This window comes from Histomonas meleagridis (genome assembly GCF_020186115.1).
Source record: "Histomonas meleagridis strain 2922-C6/04-10x chromosome Unknown contig_20, whole genome shotgun sequence".
In the NCBI taxonomy this organism is placed as follows: Eukaryota; Parabasalia; order Tritrichomonadida; family Dientamoebidae; genus Histomonas; species Histomonas meleagridis.
The window spans coordinates 1,404,813-1,429,589 of NW_027150805.1; the positions used below are offsets into that span (position 1 = coordinate 1,404,813).

Sequence of the window (24,777 nt, forward strand, 5' to 3'; positions counted from 1 at the left end):
TTTGGGAAAAGTGACACAAATTTTAAAATGGAGAAAAATATCCACTTTGTAAGGGAAGATTACAATATTTATTTGTTTTATGTATAAATTTGTTCGAACATTATTCTTTAGGTTGAATTTATTTGCCATAATAAAGAAGAAAAATTTAATTTTTGAATAGAAGTGTGTAAGTTTATTTCACTAAAAAAAATTCGCTGCGAAGGTCCTTAACGTCCATTTCTCAGAAATTTCATGTTAATTCAAAAGTGTTCCGGCTTTTCATAGGTTACCTCAAAAAAACAGTCAAAATGACGAAGAAACTGTACAAATTGAGAGGAACGCCACTTTTTACAAAATTTTGCGAGGTACCAGAATTCCGGATGATCACCGAAAATCCTCGAATTTTTTCTTAGCTTAATCCCTAAAATTTTAATCAAAATATACAAAGAATGACGAAGGTATTCATTATATATTTGATTTTAAACGGAAACAAGAAATTGTCAATTGATGAAATATTATTTTTTGCTTTATATCTACAATTAAAATACATATTTACACTAACTTTAAAAAAACAAATTATATTCCAAACTCTATGTTTACATTTCGTATTGAAGTAATAAAACATTTGTCTTTTGCTTTAGAACTGTCTCTAATTTTACAGCACTAACTTTCTTATCATTTGCGCAGATCCATCTTTCTGGGAACGGAGGTTTATCATTTTTATGAATGCGATAAGACATATAATGACCTGCATTATCAGATCCAGTAAATGTTACAACAGAAGTTAACTTATATTCGCTGTCTCTATTTTGTACCACTTCCGAAATTCCATTCAATGAAATCTTCAAAAAATTATCACTTTGACGTTCTGTGTATTCTCTTTGAATTGCAGAATATTCACTCATATTCAAACAAAGGGGAAATGAAAATGGTGCTAATGACGGTCTAAGTGATTCTGTGTATTGTCTCCTGTTAATAAAAAACAAAATAACTTTTGGAAGAAATAATAATTTTCGAGACATAATACGATTGTTATATTCACCACATCTACTACAACGAGATCGAACTATAATACGACCAAAGTAGTTATTAAGTGCATTTGTTAAGGTCGAATGTTCAATATCAAGAATTACAAATGAAGTTTGATTAATGGAACGAGTCATAGAACCACATACAGGACATTCAACAGTTTCTTCGTAAATAAAATTTGATGGAAAAATTCTTTTTGTTGCAAATGCAGAAAATGAAACAGTTGTATATTGTTTGAAAAGTGATTCTAAAATATCTAAAAGATGAGTATAAAATTCATGGAAATCTTGCTGTCTAGATATTGATGTTGATATTCCAATTTTTGAAAGTTCTTTTCTACATTTTGATGTTTGTAAAGCTGGTTTAATTTGAAATGGTTGTCTTAACTGATTTATTACAATTGAAAATTCTTCTAATACTGGATGTATATGTGCATTATTATTGAAAAAATTTGTCCAATGTGATGAAGAAGCAAATGTTTGTAACAATGAATTAAAATAACATAAATTTCCAGGATTACTTAAACCAGGAGGAATAAATGTAGAATATTGAGGATATAACAAATTTTGCTGATCTTGTGAATGAGAAAATATCGAAAACATTTGTTGATGAATATTTTGACAAATGCTGTTAATTTTTTCAATCAGATTGGCTGCTAAACCCCTATCGTCTTTTTTCTTTTTTTTTTGTAACGAACAAAGATAGTTAATTCACTTAATTATCTTGATATCAAAATAAATGAACAACGATCCTATCTACAAGGCACTTTCTGGTCTTGTTGATTCAGCCCTTGGCTCAGAACAATCATTAAAAGATTATGATTTTGATTTTTATGTTGATGATCTAAGATATCAAATCATTGAACATTTTAATTACCATAAATTAGATGAAGTGCCAGAATTCTTAGATAAAATGGTTTTTTATGCAAAACAATTTGGTGTTGTAGATGACAAAAGAAAAAGATATGCAGCATCAGTTGTAGCAGCAACAATCATAACTTTATTTCCATTTGATGATTTAATTCCACAACTTGAACCAATTATAGAAAAACTTTTAAGGCCTGGATTTAAACGTTTAGTTATAATAGGTGCAATGGTCGTTGGTAAAATTGGATTAGTTAATGGTCCAAATCGAGATCATTTTGTCCATGTTTTAATAGAGAAATATTCCAAAATGCTTGAGTCGCATGGTAAAAAAGAAAGTTTATTTGTAGCTGCTGTAGTATTAAAACAATTAGCAAATTCAGCACCTGAACATATTTTTATATATCCTGATTTTGCTGATACAATTCTAATAGGAATTCATTATGGTGATACTAATGTCCGAGATTTATGTATAGAAATTGTTGACATATTATTTCATTCTAAATCAGCATCAGTTGGAATGTTTTTCTTAACGGATTTTTTGGACACGTTAAGACGAGAGACCGTTAAGAAGATTTCAAACGGTCCCCCTGATGAAATAGTCGCACATTTAAAATTATTACAAATATTATTTAAACAAAAACCACCTGTATCTGAACAATTTGCAGGAGAGAAGATTTATCCTATTTGTATTGAAAATCTTACTTCATCACATTTTGAAGTTATGTATCATTCAATTAAAATTATCTTATATTTAAATAATATGAAAATAATTAAAACGGATAACATTCAAATTAAAATAATATTTAATCAATTATTACAATGGTCAGCAAAACGAATTCAAAATGTCGAAAGTTTATATGTATTATCAATTAGTTCATATCCAGAATATATAACAAATGAATTTGATCAAATCATTGATCAAATCTCAATAATGATGAAGACTATACCTAAGAACAATGGCTTACCATTAATATTTAGTATTATTATAGCAATCATTAAAATTATTCAAGACATTCCAAAACTTAATCAATTATTTAAATTAATTGATGAAATAATGAGAGAATCAATAGCTCCGACACCAATACATATTTTAATACAAGCATTAAATGAAACTAAACCTGATTGGAACTCAACCTTACGACGCTATAAACAAATTTTAATACGAATGATACATGAATTATTAAGTGAACCATTTCAACGTTGGGAAGCAGTTGTTATATCATTTAATGCTTTAGATCAAATTCATATGATATCATATCCTGATGCAGTTATGTTTCATTCATTGATTATGAATTTCATTGATTCTTCTGATTGGCAAATTCGAGAACGAGTTGCATATAGTGCAATCCATATCTTTCAAGATTACATTGATAAAATGCCATTAGAGTCAATCAAAAGACTTGTCGATTTAGCAGTAGATGATCCTGTTCGATCAGTACGAAAGAAGACATTATTTTCATTTACACCTGAAGTTTATATCTTTTTAGCACAACCTGAAATCATATTAAAGTTTTCAAGTTTAATTCAAGATGAATCTTATATGATACGAAAACAAACAATTGAAATTTTAGGACATTTAGTACCAACTACAAGTGCATCTATTTTACGTGAATTATTACTTACAACACTTCGACAATTACCAGATAAATATAACCCGATTATACCATCAAGGATTACTGATAATTTCCCACATTTAATTTGGGCTTCAAGGAATTTCATACATTTATATGCTAAAGCTATTTATAATCGATTTATAAAGATGCTTAATGAACGATTTAATAATCAAAGTTATAATGATCGATCATTAATCTATATGAACTCCGCACAATTAATTGAAATTGATGGTTCGATAATTAAAGCATTAGCACGAGTTAATGAGTTATGTCCACAACAAGCACCATCAGTACCAATTATTCATGTTTTATCTAATATTTTAATGCAACCAGTACATCCATGGACTAAAGTTCATGCGTTAAAAGCATTAAAGAATATATGTCAAGGAGGTGAAGAAGTTGCATATATCATGAAGAATTATCCACGATTAGTACAATGTTTATTAAAACTAATTCGTGAAAATTCATCATTAAAGATTGTTACGAAAAGTTTAAAAATCCTTGGAACTATAGGACTTTCTAGTAATTTACCGACAGCTTTATCTAAGCGTAAAGATGTATTTACATTTCGATCATTCTTTACAAGTCTTATCCAATTTAAGCGGTATATCTTACGCTTATTATTTGATTATTTATTTAATCAATTTAAAAAACCTATGATTGATACTAAGAAAGAAGTTATTGCGAAAGTTATCACTGATTTATTTGTAGCTGATCCAGATTCGATAGCACAATATGTAGCACATTTCTTTAATGTATTTTTACCTTCTTTTTCTACAGTATCAGTTAAAACATTAAAAATATTTTTACATTGTTTAACTACTGTTATTAAATTATCAAGTCGTTTAATAGTACCATATGTTACTACTGTATTTCAAGCTATTGAAAGTTTATGGAGACAACAATATACTATTGAAGCTTCACGTGTAATTCGTGCATTAATTGAAGCAGCTTATGGGCAATGTGATTCAATGTTACATTTAGTAGTACCGATATGTTTTCATTTAATTAAATTTAAAAGTCAAAATAGTGCAATTGAATTATTTAAATTATTACGTGTAACAGCTGATTATACACCATCATATTTAAGTATTATTATTCAAGGAATATCAGATATAGCAGGAGAACCTGAAACACCAGATAATATATTAGGATTATGTTTAAAGACACTTAAATTTATTGTAAAACATTGTGATTGTGTAGAATATTTACCAACAATAAAACGTTGTGTTGTTAAATTAAAAAATAATAGTGGAGTTAAATATAAAGAAGCTGCTATTTCATTATTAGATGCAATATCTGAACGTAAAAATGAAGATGATGATTTCGAAGATGATGATTTCGAACCAAGACCTGCACCACCAGATGTAACTGATTCAGATCCATCGATATTATTTGATTATTTAAAGTTACCACGTGAAAGAGATGACGTAACATTAAATCGTTGGTATAATGAATTAGAAAACAAATTAATTGAAATTGTACCTTCACCTGTAATTAGAGCTTTATTACCATTAAAAACATTTCATGGATTAACGCCCAAATTCACATTTAAATTTGCGTTTATATTAAATTGGTTAAATAGTACAAGTTTAATTAAGGCGAAATATGCAGATTTCTTAAATTTAATATTTAAATGTAAAGAATTACCTAATTATGTTGCAAATCAATTTATAGATTTAGTAGAGTTTTCAATATTAAGTGAAATAGATTTAAGACTTAACATTGAAACATTAATGTCATTTTGTGAGAAACGTAAATATTATGCTAAAGCATTATTAATTATAGAGAATTCAGATCCAATATTTCCTATCCAAAAAATTGTCGGATTAAATATTGCTATGGGACGTACATTAGAAGCATCTTCTTTAGCTACTATTAATAACATTAGTATGAATTATAAACTTTGGATGAACTTAGAGAATTGGGAAGTTGCATTATCCGAAATAATGAAAACAGTTGATCCTTCACGTTATATATATCATCAAGTAGTATGTATGGCAGCATTAGAAGATTGGGATGGAATCTTAGAAAAGAAAAACAATTTTTATGAACTAGGATATATTGATCAAGTACAAATAGCTCGATATTTCATGACTGCTGAGATGTGGAATGGGAATAAAGAATCAGCATTAGAGTTCATGAATTCGACAAATGGTTTTAGTGTAGATGATCAAATAATGAGAGCTATAGTATTACTTAAAATGAAAGATATAGAAAAGGCTCATCATGCAATACATATTGGTTGGCGTTATTTAGCATCTCATGTAAGTTCTATAGAGAAACATAATAAGAACTTAATCGAAAAAGAATTATTCCAAGCTCAACAATTATTAGAGTTAAGTGAAGTTATGTTTTGCTTACGAAAACCAGAACAAACAGAATTCATGGATAGAGCTTGGGTAGCACGCTTAAGAAATATCGAGAATGAACCAAACAAACAAAAAGAATTATTCAAAATTAGAGCACTTGTACCTAACTTAAGACATTTCGATGTACATATGTTAAATATTATATCATATTATATATGGTTAGGTCAAAGATCAGTAGCACAACGTTTATGTGATATATTCTTCCCACAAGATTCAGATCATGCAAAATATGTACAATGTGAATTAATCGGAAAAGAAGAAAAAATCGATGAAATGTTACAATTAGCAGAGAAAACACAATCGAAAGAATTAGCAAGTCGATTACATGAACTTGTCGGTAATATTAAACTTAAGCGCTTTAATTCGATTGAAGATTTACAAGATGTAGCTAATCAATTCATGTTAGCAGATAAATCACATACGAAGATTGCAAATGTTAATATATTATTAGCCCTTGCTACTAATGATCCTAAATATGCAAAGTTAGCAGTACAATCATTAGCTAAATGTATTAAAACGAAGCCAATTAAATGTAATATATTTGCACATAAATTATTAGGGATTACTATTAGTTTCTCAAATGATAATGAAGTATTTAATGAACTTTTAAATGCGATTAATTTATTACCAAATAATATATTGCCTTTAATTATGGTTAGTTCATTCCAATTATTATTAAATAATTCTACAAATGTACAAAAAATAGCATTTAAGATATGTTTGAACTTGATTTCGAATTATCCACAATATTCAGGTTTCCATTTATTAGTAATGGAAAAGTTAAATCCAAACATAGAATCACTCGAAATTTTATATGATCATTTACAAATGGATTCGCCAATTATATTCTCACAAGTTTCATTAATACATAATCAATTAATAAAGATATCAAATCCTTTCAATAAGAAATTCACAGAACAAATTAATGAAGCGAAAAAACAATTCATAAATGGAAATAATAAAGAAGCATATCAAATATTATATCAATTAATGTTATCATTCGCTTCACAACCAAGTTCGAATTTGGATAAACAACTTAAAGATATTTGTAAGCCAATATATAAAAAGATTTGGAAGAAAATAGAAGAACATAATGGAAACTTAAATGACTCCGACTTTTATGCTTTAGCTTCGTTAGTGTCGGAAATTAATAAGAGATATGAATCAATGCATATAATTCGATTGTCATCAATATCGGAACATTTGGAAAGGAAATCAAAATGGTCTTTGAACATTTTGGGAAGACAATCATTATATAACGATGGAATTAGAATCCAAAAATTCTTCCATTGTATTGGTAATTCAAGTGATAATTTACATATAACTATAATAGGTAATGATGGGAAGCGTTATAACTTCCAATTAATGGATTTGATCAATTTGAATATTAAACCTTTGGTCATTCATCAATTCGTAAATTTGCTAAGTACGATATTGGTGGATATTCATAGGGTAATACAAGGGTCGATAATCCAATTAACAAATTCATTATATTTATATGAAATTCCAAAAAATCAAATTTCTATGTACGAAATGATTACCGTTTACCAACAAAGCAAACAAATTATCCCAGAAGCAGAACAAATAGCTCTTAGAGGAATAGCAAAGGATTCTTATCAGAACTTAACTTTGACAGATAAAATCCACGCATTGAAAAAGTTGAGGCAGAGCACGTTATTCGATTCAAACGAATTATATCGCGCACTTTTGGTTACATCAAAGGATGCCGATTCTTGGGCTCATAGAATGTCCGAATTTTCATTTTCGTTGGGCGCTTTATCTGCTATTTCTTATATCATTGGTACTGTGGATAGTTCTCCTCAACAAATTTTAATTAGTAAGACAAAAGGTTCAGTTACATTTATGAAATTTTCAGGTATATATGAAAAACAAGCTGTACCTTTTAGATTAACTCCTATGATTGAAAACGCTCTTGGTAGATATGGTGTGCAAGGTCCATTTTCGAAAAGTTTTGTGATGGTAATGCGCGCAATACGTAAATCACTTTTACCATTCGCGCCTTTGTTACAATTAACTTACGGAGATCCTCCTTTTGATAAGCCAATGATGCCAAAGAATTTCTTGAAAACTATTGGAATTAATGAGAAAAATTATATTGGCGACGAAAAGGAACAAAAACATTTGGACGAACTGTACGAAAGAATGGAAGGTCTGAAGGGCAAAACTTTCGAACAGGAATTGGAAATATTAATTGAAAAGGCAAAAGATATTAAAAACATTGTGATGATGCCTGCGAAATGGTGTCCGTGGTGGTGACGTCATTAGGAAATGTCTTTTTGTTTGAGAAGTTTCTAAATTTTAACTTTATATGAATATATTAATTTTTAATTTTCAATTTTTTGAAAGTTATTAAATACTTCAAAGTTAATCATATTGAGTTTCATAATGTATTTGTTGATTCCATTTTAAAAAAGTTGATTTCGCATTTTTTTTCAGGTTTGGTTTACAAAAAATAGAAAAATTTTATTTTTGATTTTCCAAAGATAAATATCAATAATACACAATTTATACAATTTTATGTTCTAGCTTAATACCACGGAATGGTTTCACATGGCTGAATATTTGGATTTTTTGCTCTTTCTATGATCTCTTCCAAATTTTTCATCCAATCTGTGCACTCTTCGACTGACGCGTTCTTGTTTAGAGGGGGCGAAAGCTTTATGAATCTGTTCTCCAAAATTGTCCTTTGTCGCACAATTTCTTCTATGTTGTAATCAATTGACATCTCATCACCAATTATCACTTCGATAAATGAACGAACATTTTCCAAGTATAACGCTAAGGAGTTTGAGACGGCAGCCATTCCAACTCCGAAACTCATCGAATTATTATTCCAATTAATGACTCCTTCAATATTCCTACTTAACCTAAAAGGCGAATGCTTTGTCTCTTTAGCAAACTCTCCATGGTCAAAATCGATATATAAAATCGGTACTTCTCCAAATCCCATACATGTAATTAAATTATCCAAATCGGAATATGGAGCTGAAAATATATATCGTAATACGCATGATGATGAGTATGAGTATATCAGCAATTTTAATAAGTTAATCTCGGGCTTATGTTTAAAAATTTTCAAATAAAAAGACGTAAATCTGACGATCGAATCATTCGGAAATTGTTCCACTTTTTCAATACCTTTGGCGGTTAATTGACCGTTTTTGATGTATTTGTTTATCCATTTATCTTTCGTCATCATTACGTCATGTTCAAATAATAGTCCTAAACTAATAGGCTCTGATTGTAAAGGCACTGCTATTGTATCCACACCAATTTGAAAACTATTTAATGACATTAGTTGTATACCTAATGATCTTGTTTGATATGTTTTTTGTAATAACAATTGAAACATATAAAATATAGTCGGTAAAGTTAATACAGAATTATGGAACCCACCTTGATTTTGGGTATGTTGTACCAAAATTATTTGACACGGTTTTTCTGTTGTTGTCACTTTCACATAACCTATAGAATTATTGAACGATACGAATTCTGGATTTACTTTTGTTAAAATCAAATTTCCATTTCCAGATTCATTAATATTTTGGAATGGTAATACAAAAGGCATATGCGAATTAAAGTCTTCGAATAATTCGATAATATGTTTTCTAGTTTCACTAAACAAATTTTTGGAACCAGTCATATTCATAATTAATTTTTCTCTTTCGTTTTGATTCATTGATTTAATGTTAAGAATGAAATTTTGGAAATCGCCGATTAATTTAATGTCATCTTTAGTCAATAAAGAGATTGATTTTTCGAATTTACTAATGAACGTTTTTTGTTTTCTAATTTGTAATAAATCTATTTTTGCTAAATGTTCATTCGGAATCCTTAAAGCTTGATCAATAAAGTCATGAAACTTCTTTTGATAACTATACTCGTGAATGTTTAATGAGAAAACAGCGTTATATAACGACATTATGAATTTCATTATTTTGATTTGATTGTGTCTGTAACTATCTGTTACAATTGAATTCTCGAGTTTCATTTGCAATTCGATGTTGTTGAATTTCTTAGCGTACATTGTGCTTCTAAATGACATTTCGAGGAATAAGTCCATTGCTATGTCCGAGAAGACTTTATTCCCTGAAATGCGGATAAGTTGTTGAAGCCAATGACGCCATAACTCGGAATATTCTGGTTTAAATATTTCTTTATTATGCGAAATTATTTGATTGAAACATTCATTGTTTAATGTCGATATGATTCGAATTAATGTAACAATTCGTGCTGATGATTCGATGCGTTGAAACAATGGAACATTTGATTTGTTCCGAAATATTTGACAATAAGAATTAAATGACGTGTTAAACGAATCTAATGTTCGTTGATCTAAAAACAAATTAAAACAAAAAGGAGCAAAAAAGATCCAATCATTAGTTATTACTTTCTGTTGTGATATTTTGATTTGCATTGTTTTGAAGACTTCTTCTATTTGTTCTTTTGTTATTCCAAACATCCCATTTATTGTTGAATTTGTTGAATTCTTTGGGAAATATTTCGAAAATGAAATTGGTAATAACAAACAAATTGATTCATCATCAATTTCATTAATTTCATTTTGTTTATTTGGAATATTTAATATCATTTTTTTATATTTATGTAATAACTTAATAAGTGTTGGATTTAATAATAAGTTTTCATTTTGTTTATATATTTGTTGTTGATTATTTAAATGTTTTCGAAGTTTCGTTATTATTATTTCTATTACAACACTTTTTTCTTTTTGATAAATTGATGTTTTATTATGAAGTAATTTAATGTTTTCTATTTCTATTTCATTTAATAAATTATTCATTAAATCAATTTCATTACTTTTATTTATAAATAACTCTGTGACTTTTTTAAGCATTATAATAATTTGTTCATTTATTTTATTAATATTTTTAAGTGGTTTAATGATATCATCAATTTCATAATTATATTTATCATTATGAATTATGAAATGTGAATTAATATCTTTAATTCGTATAAAAAAATTACTAACATTATTATTATTTAATTCGATTTGATATATTTTATCGGCGAGTTCATAATGATTTAATATTGTTAATGATATTGCAGTTCTTTGATTAATATTTAACTCATCAAAGAACTTAAAATATATTACATCATTAATATAATTAGGTAATAATAAATAATAATTAATTTCGGAATCTTGTTGATTTAAAAACTTTGTAATATAATTATATTGCTCAAATAAAATTACAGCTTTCTCACCAACTTTATAAGGGATTTTATAATTATAATTATACATAATGATTAAAATAGTTACAACAATTTGATTATATGATGACTTATCTTTAGTTTTTAATATTTTTATTAATAACTCATAAAAATATGTAAATATTTCTTCGTTAATGAATTTCGATATTGAATTAATTGCTAATTCAGATGAAATTTTAGATAATTTCGAACTAAAAGAAAATAATGGTATCCAATAATTGTTTTTTATAGTTAACAATGAGATTATATAAGGAAATGTTTCATTATCCCAAATGTTAATAGGGAAATCTTGTAATAAATATAATAATCTTTCTTCAAATGAAATCGGTAATAATTTTTCAAGTTCTTCTAAATAAAGAATAGTTTTAAAACAATTCGATTTTTTAATGATATTTAAATATGATAAAATTATATATTTATTATTATTTATACCAATGTTTCTCGTAAATTTATTTATTGATTTGATGATATTTTGGAAAAATATATCATCTTTTGGTACTATTAATGAAACGTTTTCCAAAAAATGAAATTTTATTGATGTATTAATTTTTTTTGTTGATAACAATGATGGAAATATTACAGAAAAAATAGTAATTTTTGATTCGTTTCCGATAATATTCGCAAAAATTTGATCGAAAAATGGAATTTTCGAATCATCGTTTATCCATTTTATTATATTTATTAATATTTTTAATAAACTTATTTCGCCACTTTCATATTTTATCCAAATCTCATTAATTAATGTTTGGAAATCAGTTGTATTATTTAAAATCAAGGCTTTACTTAATACATATAAATATTCAAATAAATTCGAATTATATATATTCGAAACATTATAAAATAAATCAATAATTTGAGGTTTCAATTGATTAAATAATGTATCAACAGTCGAAATATCTTTAAACAACAATTTAAATGAATTTTTTAATATGTTTTCGATGTTATTTTGACAATATGTTAATATATGTTCAAATATTGCAGCGGAAAATTGATCACAAACTCGAATAATATCAAAATGAATTGCACAACAAATAAAATGAAAACTCATTAAGTTTTGAATTGAATTATCTAATTCACTAATCATATCAAAAGGAAATGATTTATCAAAAGGATATTTTAAAACAAATGTAAATAAAGTGTTAATGAAATTCTTATTATAATCTTGTTTAGTATTTTTCATTTGGAATCTTAAATAAGAAAAAATTATATTATAAAATATCATTAATTCTTCATTTGTTAACTCTGTTGAGTTACAAAAGTTAATTGTATATAATAATATTTGTTTTATTTCAGATGGATCATCATTAACTTTTAATCTTTTAATTTTTCGTTCAAGATAAGTTGATAAAGTTATAATAATCGAAAAAGGTAAATATTTAAGAATCTGTTGAAAGTTATTAACTAATGCAAAGATTTCTATTACTAATTTTGTTGATAATAATTTATTATGGAAATAAAATATGATATTTTCAATAGTTTTCGGACTTAATTCATCCAAATATTTAGAATTGGACATTAAAAATGAATAAAGATATGGAAAATATTGAATATCGAAAAATTTTGGAAATGTTAACACTTGATTAAATATAGATTCATATATAAAAATAGGCATGAAATCTAATTCGTTTAATTTTTTCCCAAGTTTTAATAAATAAACTTGTACTTGTGGATCACTTGAATTAGAAAAAGATAAAAACCCGGTTAATAATTTAGATAATTGTTCTTCATTAGGCTTTGATTTATCTAATAAATAACGAGCGCTTTTAAATATTACTAAAGAAAATCGTTTGTCGTCAATTAATTCCAATAATTTATCCCAAACAAATTCTTCATTTGGAATTTGTTTTAATACTTTAATACAATGTGGTACTATAATTCTACTCATTTGTGGGATAATAGGTTTCAATTTCTCAATGAATGATTGTAATAACTGTAATATAAATTCATTTGATGATTTATAAAATACAATTTTAATATAATAAGAATATAAATTCGAATTGACAAAAATATTATTCTTAAATATAAATAAAAATGACGTAACTTGATCAATTGTTATAGAATATTTAAATGTATTTAAAATGGATATTCCTAATGATACTAAATTAGAATGAATATGATTATTACATCGTTCTTTCTTTTGTGAAAACCTAAATAACTCTTTAAATATTAACCAAATTATTTGAATTAATTTTTCATTTGTTGAAAGTTTTTTATTATTTTCTGTAATTTTTGGAAAGATTCGTATTAATTCTGGTTGAAAATTTAAAAATTGTTCTGTGTTTTCAATCGATTGGAAATAATTTAAAAACGAATTTAATATTAGAAAATCTTTAATGTTTAATTTTTGTTCATATAATATCATTTCTTTAATGAAATAACAATTAAATAAATTAGAATCTGTTAAAGAATTAATTAAATATAAAATCGAAGGATCCGAAAATTCAGTTAAGAATTGATATATATATTTCTTAACTATTGGCATAAAAGGTAATGAAGATTTTTGTATTATTCTTAAAACAGTATCAATATAAATTTGCAAATAAGTTTTCTCAATGTTATATTGTGATAATATTATATCTTTAACTTGTTCTTGTTGAATATAATTTTTGGATCCAATGAATTCAAATAATTTTATTAAATTAGGTAAAAATCGAATTTGTTCAACTTCTGTCTTTTCAAGATATTTCGGAATTTCAAGTATGAAATTAATTATAGCATTCGAAGGGATTTTTTCGGGGAAATTTCGAGAAATAGATATATAATAACCTAAATTTTTATCTAATCTTTCATCGAAATAATTTAATCTGATTAATATTGTTGGATAATTATTTTTCAAAATATTTAAATTTTTTTGGGCTAATTTACGTATAGATAACATTGGATTCATTAAAGATTTTATTGAATTTTCAAAATTACTTGAAATGAAATTATTATAATTTTGGAAATAATTAAAAATTTCAGGATTTCTTAAAACAGAATAAAACAATGATAACATCCGTGGTATTTTTTCAGTCTCAGGGATTTTATCCTTTTTACCTAAAGAACAAAAATCTAAAATCTTTTCGACAATATTATTATTTAATTCATTTACAACGTTATTACTATTAATATTACATAAAAATGCTAAAGTTAATCTTTGTATGAACAAAGTTGATTCTATTTCTTTATTAATTTCTTCTAATGAATTAATTTGTAATGGAATTCCTAACTTAGAAACTCTTTTTTCTAAAATAATTCGAACGGAAATTGACAAAGGATTTATTATATCATATACAACATTAATAAATTCTTTATATGTTTCTTTATTATTTTTCGAAAAAAATTCTTTTAAAAACAAATTTAACATATAAGGAAATGAATCAAACGGATGAACTTTTATTGTTTGTATTAAAAAATCTCGAATTAAAATAATGTTAATAAATTTTGGATAATATCTTAAAAATAATGAAAACCCATTTAATAATACAAACAAATTATTTGAATGTTTCGGAAATAGAAATAATGAATTTATAGTTTCATGAATAAAAAAATCAGAGATTGGTTTATCTTTACAATATTCGAAGAATGAAATTGCTAATTTCATACCAAAAGAAGAAGAATATGAATAATGACAACCAATAGCATCAAGTAAACATAAAATATATAAATTTGAAATCCCTTGAATAAAGTAATTACCAAAAGCTTCAGTTATATATTGTCCGAATTTTTTTAGATTATTTCGAAGTCTTTTATATGAATAAAGATGTAATAATAATGATATTAATTGACGTAATGAATTAGTAACAAAATCATCTTGTGTTTCGAAATCTTCAATTATATCTTGAAAACAATTTGTCATTAATGAATATAATGATAATATTTCATCTTCTGTATTATTTAATGACGACAAAATCGAATTTAATGTTGTGTTCATATCAAAACCTAATTCTTTCATTCGGAACCCTCTTCCTTCTGATGGGTTATATATATATTCTAAAAAATAATTCGAATAATTTGGTAAAAATTGAATTATTTTTTGTGCGTTTTGAATCTTTGGGTTTTTTAATGTGTTTAAAAATGTTGTAATAATTTGATGTAAATTTTCATTCAGTTGTAATTTAATTTGATTTTCTTTTAATGTTAAAAAATTTATACAAATGTTATTAGCTAATATAATTAAATTTATGTCATCACTTGAATAAGCAGATTCAAGAAATTTCGCTTTAGTTCTTTGATTATATATTAAATTTAATTCTTCTTCAAGCATTGTCAATATTACATTTAACGCATCATTCTTAGCAAATTCATCAATTTCATTATAATAAAATTGATTAATCCTAGAAATTCGTTGTTTATCTTTTTGTGGATTTAATGAATATGTATTAATATCGGTCATTTTTAAATAATGATTTAAAAATCGAATAGCTATAGATTGGTTATATATGTCTTTTAAATTAGATAATATTGTAAATATGAAAACATTTTGATATAATTTTAATGTATTCCCAAATGAATAATTAATATTCGAATATTGTGAACACATTGCTAATCTTATAGATATCATTACACAATCATAGATTAATGAATTTTTTTTTGCAGATTTGGCTAAAATTAATGATACATTACATGCAACGATTTGCATTAATCTTTCAAGTATAATGTTAAAAAATATTGAATGCGTTGCACTATCGCTTTTATCTCTTTGTAAATTTGAAAATGTTTCAATAAATTTTACTGTGATTTGTTTCTTCTTTATTGAGTTAAATATTAAATCTGATATTGTATAAGCTAAAGATTGTAATAAATTTGGAGGTAATGTACCAATTATTTCATAATATTGTCTATATATCGAAGGAAATTCTAAACAAAATTCGATTTTTTTAAGTCCGGATGAAAAATATTTTGGTAATTTTGTGTTTTTTAATAAGTTTTTCTTTTTAATTGAAAGAAATTCTGTTTGTTTTAATGATGAAATGATCATAAAATTAAAAAAAGTTGAATAAGTGTGTTGTAAATATTGAAATGAAACCATTGCTAAGTATTGATTATTATTATTTAATGAATGGACAATGAATTCTCTTAAAGCTTTTAATAATCTAATTTGAAAAGAAGATATTGTAAAGAAAAACTTACGAATTAATTCGATTCTTCGAATTTGTTTTTCGAAATCTTCAATAATTTCATTAATATAAATATAATTAATTTCTTTTATATAAGTATAGATATATTTATCGAATATAAAATTATTATTATTATTATCTTCATTGTTATTATATTGATCAATAAAATATAAAAACTTTTTCATCGACTTTTTTTCATTCATTAAATTCTTATCAATCGAATGAATTTTCATTAATTGTATGTTCAAATTCGATAAACATGTATCAAGACATGAGAAAAAGTAATTCATTGGATAACAATTGTTTGTCATGCATTGACTAAATAATGATTTAGTCAAAACGCCAATAGAATCTAAAAAATATGGATATTCAGGCATGTTAAAAACAGTTCTTATTCCATTACATATGAAGTTTAATGTTTGGATCTTTTGTTTATGATCTTCATTATTACTTAAACTATCAAAAAACCAAAAACATAAATACCAATGAAACGTTTTGTGGAGATCATGATGTTTAATATATGATACACAATCAAACATAGCTGTAATAATTACAGAACATTCAGAAAGAAGATTCTTCTCTTTAACAAAATAAAACCAACTATGAAAATAATTGTTTAAAAAGACTATGAATGAAACGGTGCTTCGCTTTGCTAAATGTTGAAAAACATTTTCAAATTTGGGTAATGTGTTGATATCGATTTTATGCATTAAACAACTTTGTTTTATAGATCGGAATATTTCGGCAATTAAATAAAATAAACTATACGTCATTTGATTATTTTGCAATGTTAGTATCTTATCAAAGATTTGTGGGATATCATTAAGAAATGGTGGTGTCAAAAGATGGGTATCTAGAATTACAATAAGCGAATGATAATAGCAGTAAGGCGTAATGGAATAAAATCCTAAATTTTCAGCCTTGTCATTAATAAATGTGTTTACAAATGATGAAAATAATTGATAATATTGCGATGGAATGTCTTGCAAATTGGAAAACATTGATAAGAGAATAACTTCCGCTGAAAAAATTTGCCCTTTATTATAAAAAGTTAAATTTGAAATAATCGTATCAGGAGATGTTGGAATAAACATAATTGCCGATATAAGCGGAAGCAAAGATAATAGATCGTTTTCATCTTTGTCTAAATTAGGATTTGATTCTATTGAATAATTTGCTAAAAGTTTTGAAATATATCCAACAATTTCATGTCCCCCATTTAAATTAGTTTGTATATGTCTCTCCCTGAGGTAATTGATGAATCCAGGAATAGAAGGCTTTTGATCATTATTTGAACCTGAGGAAAAAACATCCATACGAATTCCTGGTTTGGATTTTTGGGGTGCCTCACCGGATTTCAATCGGAAATAATCGATTAATTGATTTTCTGGAGGGTTTAGTGAAGTAAAAATGAGAATATTCATCTTCTTTAAATTTTATTTTTTAGTTACTTTTATTTGGTTGAATCTGTAATTAAAAAAATTGCTGAGATAAGTTTTTTAGAAATCGTCTATTTTATTTCCATAAAATTATAAATTTTACTTTCAAGTAGGAGTTTTTGATCGTTTCCCAATAGAATTTCGATGAAAAGTCGATGTAAACGGTTATTCAAGTGCAATTCTATAAAAATTCTTAATCGGTTGATCACACAAAATTTCAATTATTGTTAAATAAATAATTCAAATATTTTTCAAACTGTTTTTTACAAAAAAAAATAATTCTTTGTTGCTCAAATTCATTTTGTAATGGATGAAGTAAAACATTGTAATTAGTCAAAGCTATGCATGTATCTCAAGGGTGCCAGTTAAAAACTTCCCTCATTCTCCACGAAACTTTCCTTCTGTAACACCAAAAATGGATTTCACTCTTCCAAAATAATTTTATCGAGAAAACTAAATTATCTCATAATCAAGACTTATCTCCTTATAATAAGGAGATGATGAAAAGCTCAATACATTTTAGGAGATCCAAAACTGGCCAGTTTGGAGGGGGGAGACAAATTATAATATATAGAACAGGTATAAAACACTCCCCATGTTATTGGCTATGCCATTACTTAAAATAAAGAAAATCAGATTCTGTATATCTTTTTGTTTCTAAAAATGGTAACAAAATTAGTCCAAGATATCTCCGAGTTAGACTGAAAAAGAACCTTAATGAAATCAACGAAGGCGGTTATTTTCAACCCATTCACTTCGAAATGTTGTCGCACAAACGGCAGCCTATAATGGTGCATGTTTCAGTGCAATCAACACCAAGGAGGTTGGAAAAGCTCATGCTTTTTGAAATATACTCATCTTACACCCCCAACCGTCACTTTTAATTCAATTCCAAACGTTAACGATTTTACCATTATAACGTTCTCATGTTCTCAAAATATTCCATCCCAACCCGCCTTTTTTTCCTTTAATACTGATTATGAAAAATAGGGAAATGTTTGTTAAAAAATATCAGCAGTCAGTGACCAAAAACAATTTGTTCCAAAGGGAGCACTTATTTTTTGGAGTATTTTTACTTGCGCATATATATCTTTATATTTCATCACAATATAGACATATAGATTTTATATACAAAATCCATTGTGAAGACTTTAAACTTAAGATTATTAATCCTAATATGTTTAAGGTGGTGAAAATTCAAGCTGGTCTTGGAAACCAACTTTTCCAATATTCTTTTGCATATGCCCTTTTCTGTGAAACAGGGATACCTGTATACATTGATGTTTTTAGTTACGGGGATTGTTCTAGATTGTATTGTCATAACTTTACTTCTGACATCGAAAGTTTAAAAAGTACAACAATCCGAAGGAATAGTTTAACTTTCTTTAACATTTCTCTTAAAACAGCAACGAAAAAGCAAATTGAAAAAAGTATGAAAAATAAGGTTTATCAGGAAAATGTATTAGGTCATCCTCTAAGTGAATATAATACTTCAAAACCCCAATATTTTATTGGGTTTTTTGAGAATTTATCGTATTATAATTTTGAAAAATATAGGGATGATCTTATTAAGGAATTCACATTAAATGTTGAATTCCCAAAGAAATATAAAAAATATATTGATTTAATAGAAAATACAAATTCTATTTCTATACATTTAAGGCGTACTGATCATGGGTTTCATGGTTTTGTTCCTATTGATTTTTATGAAAAAGCTATTGAATATATGAATACGCATGTAGAAAACCCACATTATTTTGTGTTTTCTGATGATATAAAATTTGCTAAAGATAACTTAAAAATTAATGGAAATGTTACATTCATTAATGGAACAAGTAGCTTGCAGCCAATATTTGATTTTGAATTAATGAGAAAATGTAAACATAATATAATTGCTAATAGTACATTCTCATGGTGGGCTGCATTCCTGAATATTTTTAAGAATAAGATTATAATAGGACCAAAAATTTGGACAAAAGGAAGAAATAGTAATTATATTTTACCAAAATATTTTGTTATTATATAAAATATATATTAATATAAAATTATTTTTTATTATTAAATAGAAAAGGCAAATTTTACTACAAAAATATATATTGTTTTTTAAAAAAAAATCATCCAGAAATGTATTTGTGTGATCAAAACATGCACAAAAAGTCAAAACTGTCATAATATATATTGCTCTCCTATATTATTAAATTTTTTACCAAATAAAACTTTAATGGTTTTTTACTTCGCAAACGAACAATTTCAAAATTAATATCTAGTTGATTATCTCGAAAAAATTAAAATTTATGTTTGATTTTTCATTTTTGTATGGAAAGACGTTAATTACACAAAAAGTGACTTTTGATAGCGTTCTAAAAAATGATTGTTTGAACAAACATTGCATACTTTACTCGTTATTGTTTTATGTGTCACTTCACAAATGGATTTTGTTGTACAAGACGTCGCAAACCTTGGTTTTGTCGAAAATCAAACCCCAGACGTTAATTTGTTCAAAAATTGCAGGGTTATTGATCTAATTTCAACGGATTATTCTTCAATTGATATTATTGATTTTCCAAATTTAAAAAGGCTTCGAGTCCAAAGCTGCAATGCGCTCACACACTTCCATGTTAAAAATTGTCCTCTTCTTGAAGTCATAGATTGTTCATTCTGTCGATCGTTAGATACAGACAATTTTAAACTTGAAAACTTGCCTAACTTATTATGCCTTAATATATCTTACACTGGCATTCAATTCATCACAACTTCATTATCATCTCTTAAGTGTTTACTTTCAAAGAATACAAATCTTGTCATTGATCCAGCACTTTTGCCTAATCTCGAAAACCTTGAGCTTGGTAGTTTTTATTCAGATGAGTTTTCATATATTTATACACTTCAGTCACTTAATCGTCTTCAACTCTATTTCAACAGACTCACAGAAATTGATCTTTCACGTCTTGCCTCACTACCAAACCTAGAATATTTATATCTTAAGAATGCCTCAGTAACGAGTAATGATTTTCCAAGATCAACAAATCTTAAACTTCTTTTTCTTCGCAGTTGCAAAGTCAGCAAAGACTTTTCAGTCCCAGTACCACATGTTTATGCAGATAAAAACATCATTGGCCTCCCAACCATACCAACAGATTTTCCAAAATGGGCAGATTCATATCGATTACTATACGGTCCATGGGGCATTCCACCATGTGACCGTACGTCACCAACGCCACTAGTTCCATCTACACGGAGGATACCAGATATGAATGTCGAACAAGCATTAGACTCAATATTAGGGGCTGTTTTAGGCTCAGCACTTGGCGATGCCCTTGGCGTTAAATCCGAGTTTAACAAGCGCTCAGTATTAATGTTTGAACTCAATACTCCATTAGATATTATATGGTCACATTTATTATACGTTAGAAACTCTCCATATTTCATGTTCGGTAGTTCCACGGATGATACTGATCAATCAGTCTTCATTATGAGATCATTATTGAGTGGTAAACCCGACATCAAAAAATTTGCTTCGTTGATGAAAGAGTGGTCCCAATCAGGAATTGTTGAGCATCGTCAGGGTTATTGCTACGACATCGGCACAACAACTTCTGCTGCTGTGAACCACCCCAACTTTTTGAAAGACCCGTTAACGGCCTCAAAAAGTGCCTACAAAAGTTACAAAGGAAGTGGTAATGGTTCCGCAATGCGTACAGCGCCTGTTGGATGTTTTGACTTTTGGAATGAAAAAGAAGTGAAGAACAATGCAAAGTTGTTTGGATCAGCAACACATTATCATGAAGATTGTAATTGTGCTGCTGTACTCATATCATTATTAGTTTCAAGGTTTATACAACAAAGAGCTGGATTAATTGATGGTTTTGATATAGAAGAGACAGTGAAAGAATCAATTTCATTTACAAAATGTAAAGATCATCAATTATTACACCAAAATGACTTGGATAAACTAAAGTTAAATGGAAGCGAAAGTGGTTGGGCTATAACTGCTGCTTCTGCTGCTTTAGTGTGCTTAAGAAATAATTGGTCTTATGAAGAAGCTTTAACTAAATTAATTTCATACGGAGGCGACGCTGATACAAACGCTGCTATTGCAGGAGCAGTGTTGGGCGCCAAGTATGGGTTTAAGGCAATTCCAAAAAGATTAATGAAATATCTGTTTAACGGAAGTTGGATATATAAGGAATTGGAAAAGATGATAGCGGTAATGGGAATAGAACCACCACCATCACCTTTCAATGAGCTTTCATATGAATAAAACAAGTTATATCTTTAACGATTCGCTGTCACTTTTATGTAAACATATACAAGTTATTTGACACTTTTATCTCTTAGATCCGTTCCTCTCTATTCATTTTAAGTTTCATTTTTTTATAATTGAATTGTTTTTAATCGTTTTGTATTCAATATTTTTTATGTGTTTTTTGTTTGTTATACCATTTTCTGATTATATTTCCAATTTTTTTGATGGTTTTCGTGAAAATAATCACAACAATCTAACATAATAATGTTATGAGAAAAAATGAAATTCATCTTGAGTTTAATAAATACAATGTAATTATTTTTTTTTAAATTATAATCAAACATGGAAATCTTCATACATGTAATAGAATAGCTCTATATGGTAATTATTCACAAGATGTAATGTGACGAGATCTTTCTTATTCTGTGTATGATTATTTTCCGTTCTGAGATATTCTTTGGAAAAAGTACTGAATAATTTCTTTCTTTCTTTTTTTTTATGATCCAATGCATACAATATTACATCATTTTAATTGGTATTTTCAAAAATATTTATTATATATAATATCATATATTTACGTGTTTATACGCAATGGGTGATATTTTGATTAAACTTATGATTCATATTTCCGAAAGTATTGAATGCAAAACGAGGAAAAACAATTATAAAAAATAATACTTAAAATGAATAGAGAGGAATGGATCTAAGAGACAAAATGAAATAAATCACATCAAAATATTGTAGAAAATATTTAAAATAAAGTGATTGAGAGATATCGGAGAAATTTCAAAATAAAATTACTTGTTAACAAGTGCTAAAAATTAAAGTTATGAAAAATTGATTAAAGTATTAACGATCTATCTTCATCAAATAAATGCTTATGAATCAAAGTGTTTCCTTCGAGAAATGTATAAACGAGAAATGATACCTTCCAATCTTTTAATTTATGTGCATAATATCAAAATAAAAGCAATCAAGAAAATAAATTTCACATATTAGAAATTCTTCAAAGTGATGATTTAAAAGAATTACAAAAAATTTCATCACAAAATAATTTTAATTTTAATCAAATAATTGATATGTCGTATTATAAAAGATATTCTTTTCTGTTTCGTCAAAAGGAAAATGTTTCTTTAATTGATTTTTGTGCGTTTTTTGGCTCAATTCAATGCTTTTAATTTTAAATTTTTAATGGTTAATGGATCAAATGTTCAAAACACTTTAAAATATGCAATTGCAAGTGGAAATATAGAAACCATCATTTATGTGAACATAATAATTCATCATTTGATGAAGAGTTAACAACAGCAATTGAATTTCATCGAAATGATATTTTTTATTATTTTTATGAAAAGAAACTTGGAAAAATTGGAGAAAGAAGAAAAATTATAAACAAAGATATCCAAACTGAATTAGGAATTCAATGTTTGAAGTTCATTAATTATGAAATTTTATCCTTTTTGGAAAAAGAAGGTCTATTAATAACTAATAATTCTCTCCAAACTGCGTCAATTAGCTTAAACAATCTTCCTTTAATTAGAATTTTTTTGATGGAAGTTTTCTGAAAAAAGAACTTTTTCTTGAACTTCTTAAAAAGGGAAATCCAATAGTTGTAAAATGGATCTTTATACAAAAGAAAATTGAAATTGATACTGAAGATGTTTAATTTAACTAATCATATGTTTTAAATTTTTAATCAAAATTTCATTTAATTTTAAAGAGTTGCTTTTTTCTGGGAATCCAAACATAATTACTTTCAAGTGATCAAATTTCTTATAAAACAAGGTTTTAATTTTAATGTGAAAGATATTTGCTTGTTTTGATTGATATTTATTTTAATAATATTATTTTTCAAAATAATATTTGGAAATTATTTAAATAATTTTGTACAGCACTTATTTGGGCATCTTCAAATGGTCATACAGAAATAGTTCAATTACTTCTTGAAAAAGATGGAATTGATATTAATGCTAAAGATATTTATTTGTTTTATTTGAATTTTTTTTTAATAATTTTCTATATCAAAATAATATTTGGAAATTATTCAAATTATTTAGAACAGCACTTATTTGTGCATCTTTAATTTACAGCATTGACACAGTTAACTTAATAAAATATTAACGAAATCAATATATTTAAAAAAAAAAAATTATTCTAATGAACTTATTTTCCTCAAAAATTGGTTTACATTTACATAGATACATTTTTTGGTTAATTTTCTTTAAGTAGATTTTGATCAACCTTCAATTTTTTCCATCTAAACCAATTTAAAATTGAATGGTTTCTTTATCTCAGATACCCCAGACTTCGTGGCCACAGCAACCCGAAAATAACTTCCCTGCCAAAATGCAACAGCCTTAGATATGCAAAAAAATGGTTTCGAAGCACAACATCATGTGCAAATTTCTGAAAGTTTTTTTTTATAAAAAATAAACTTATCAATTCTTCGTTTTTTCAATAGTGGGCATCAATAAGTTTGAAAAAAAAATTACCAATTTAGCTTTAGGGATGAATGCAGATGACAACGTAACATCACTAAAAATTGTCTTTATAGGTGATGCAAGTGTTGGAAAAACATCACTTATTAATAGGTATTTTGAAGCATCTTTTTCAGAAAAATTTGGTCCTACTATTAGTGTAGGCTTTTATACTCAAGAATTTCAATTAGATGGTCATAATTTTAAAATCTTCGTATATGACACTGCAGGTCAAGAAATATACAAAAGTATTACAAAATTATATTATCGTAATGCAGCAGCAGCCATTGGTGTTTTTGACCTTGGCAATGAAGATACTTTTTTGGATGTTCGTTATTGGATTCTAGAGTTTCATAACATTGTTCCAGATGCTTTAATTTATATTGCTGGGAACAAAATGGATAAAG

At 26.5% G+C, this 24,777-nt stretch overlaps 2 protein-coding genes across 2 annotated transcripts; both read left to right on the forward strand.

Annotated features, from left to right (window-relative positions):
- Positions 1 to 3,162: 3,162 nt before the first annotated feature.
- On the forward strand, positions 3,163 to 8,136 carry GO595_003001 (PIKK family atypical protein kinase; the record flags this gene model as incomplete). The annotated part of the gene is made up of 2 exons (XM_067915974.1): positions 3,163 to 6,367; positions 7,709 to 8,136. The coding sequence occupies 2 exons, from the start codon at positions 3,163 to 3,165 to the stop codon at positions 8,134 to 8,136; spliced, it is 3,633 nt and encodes a 1,210-aa protein (XP_067776802.1).
- Positions 8,137 to 20,075: 11,939 nt separating this feature from the next.
- GO595_003002 (ADP-ribosylglycohydrolase family protein) lies at positions 20,076 to 21,908 on the forward strand (the record flags this gene model as incomplete). Its single annotated transcript, XM_067915975.1, has 1 exon — positions 20,076 to 21,908. One exon carries the CDS (start codon positions 20,076 to 20,078, stop codon positions 21,906 to 21,908), a length of 1,833 nt encoding a protein of 610 aa, XP_067776803.1.
- Between the last annotated feature and the right edge of the window lie 2,869 nt (positions 21,909 to 24,777).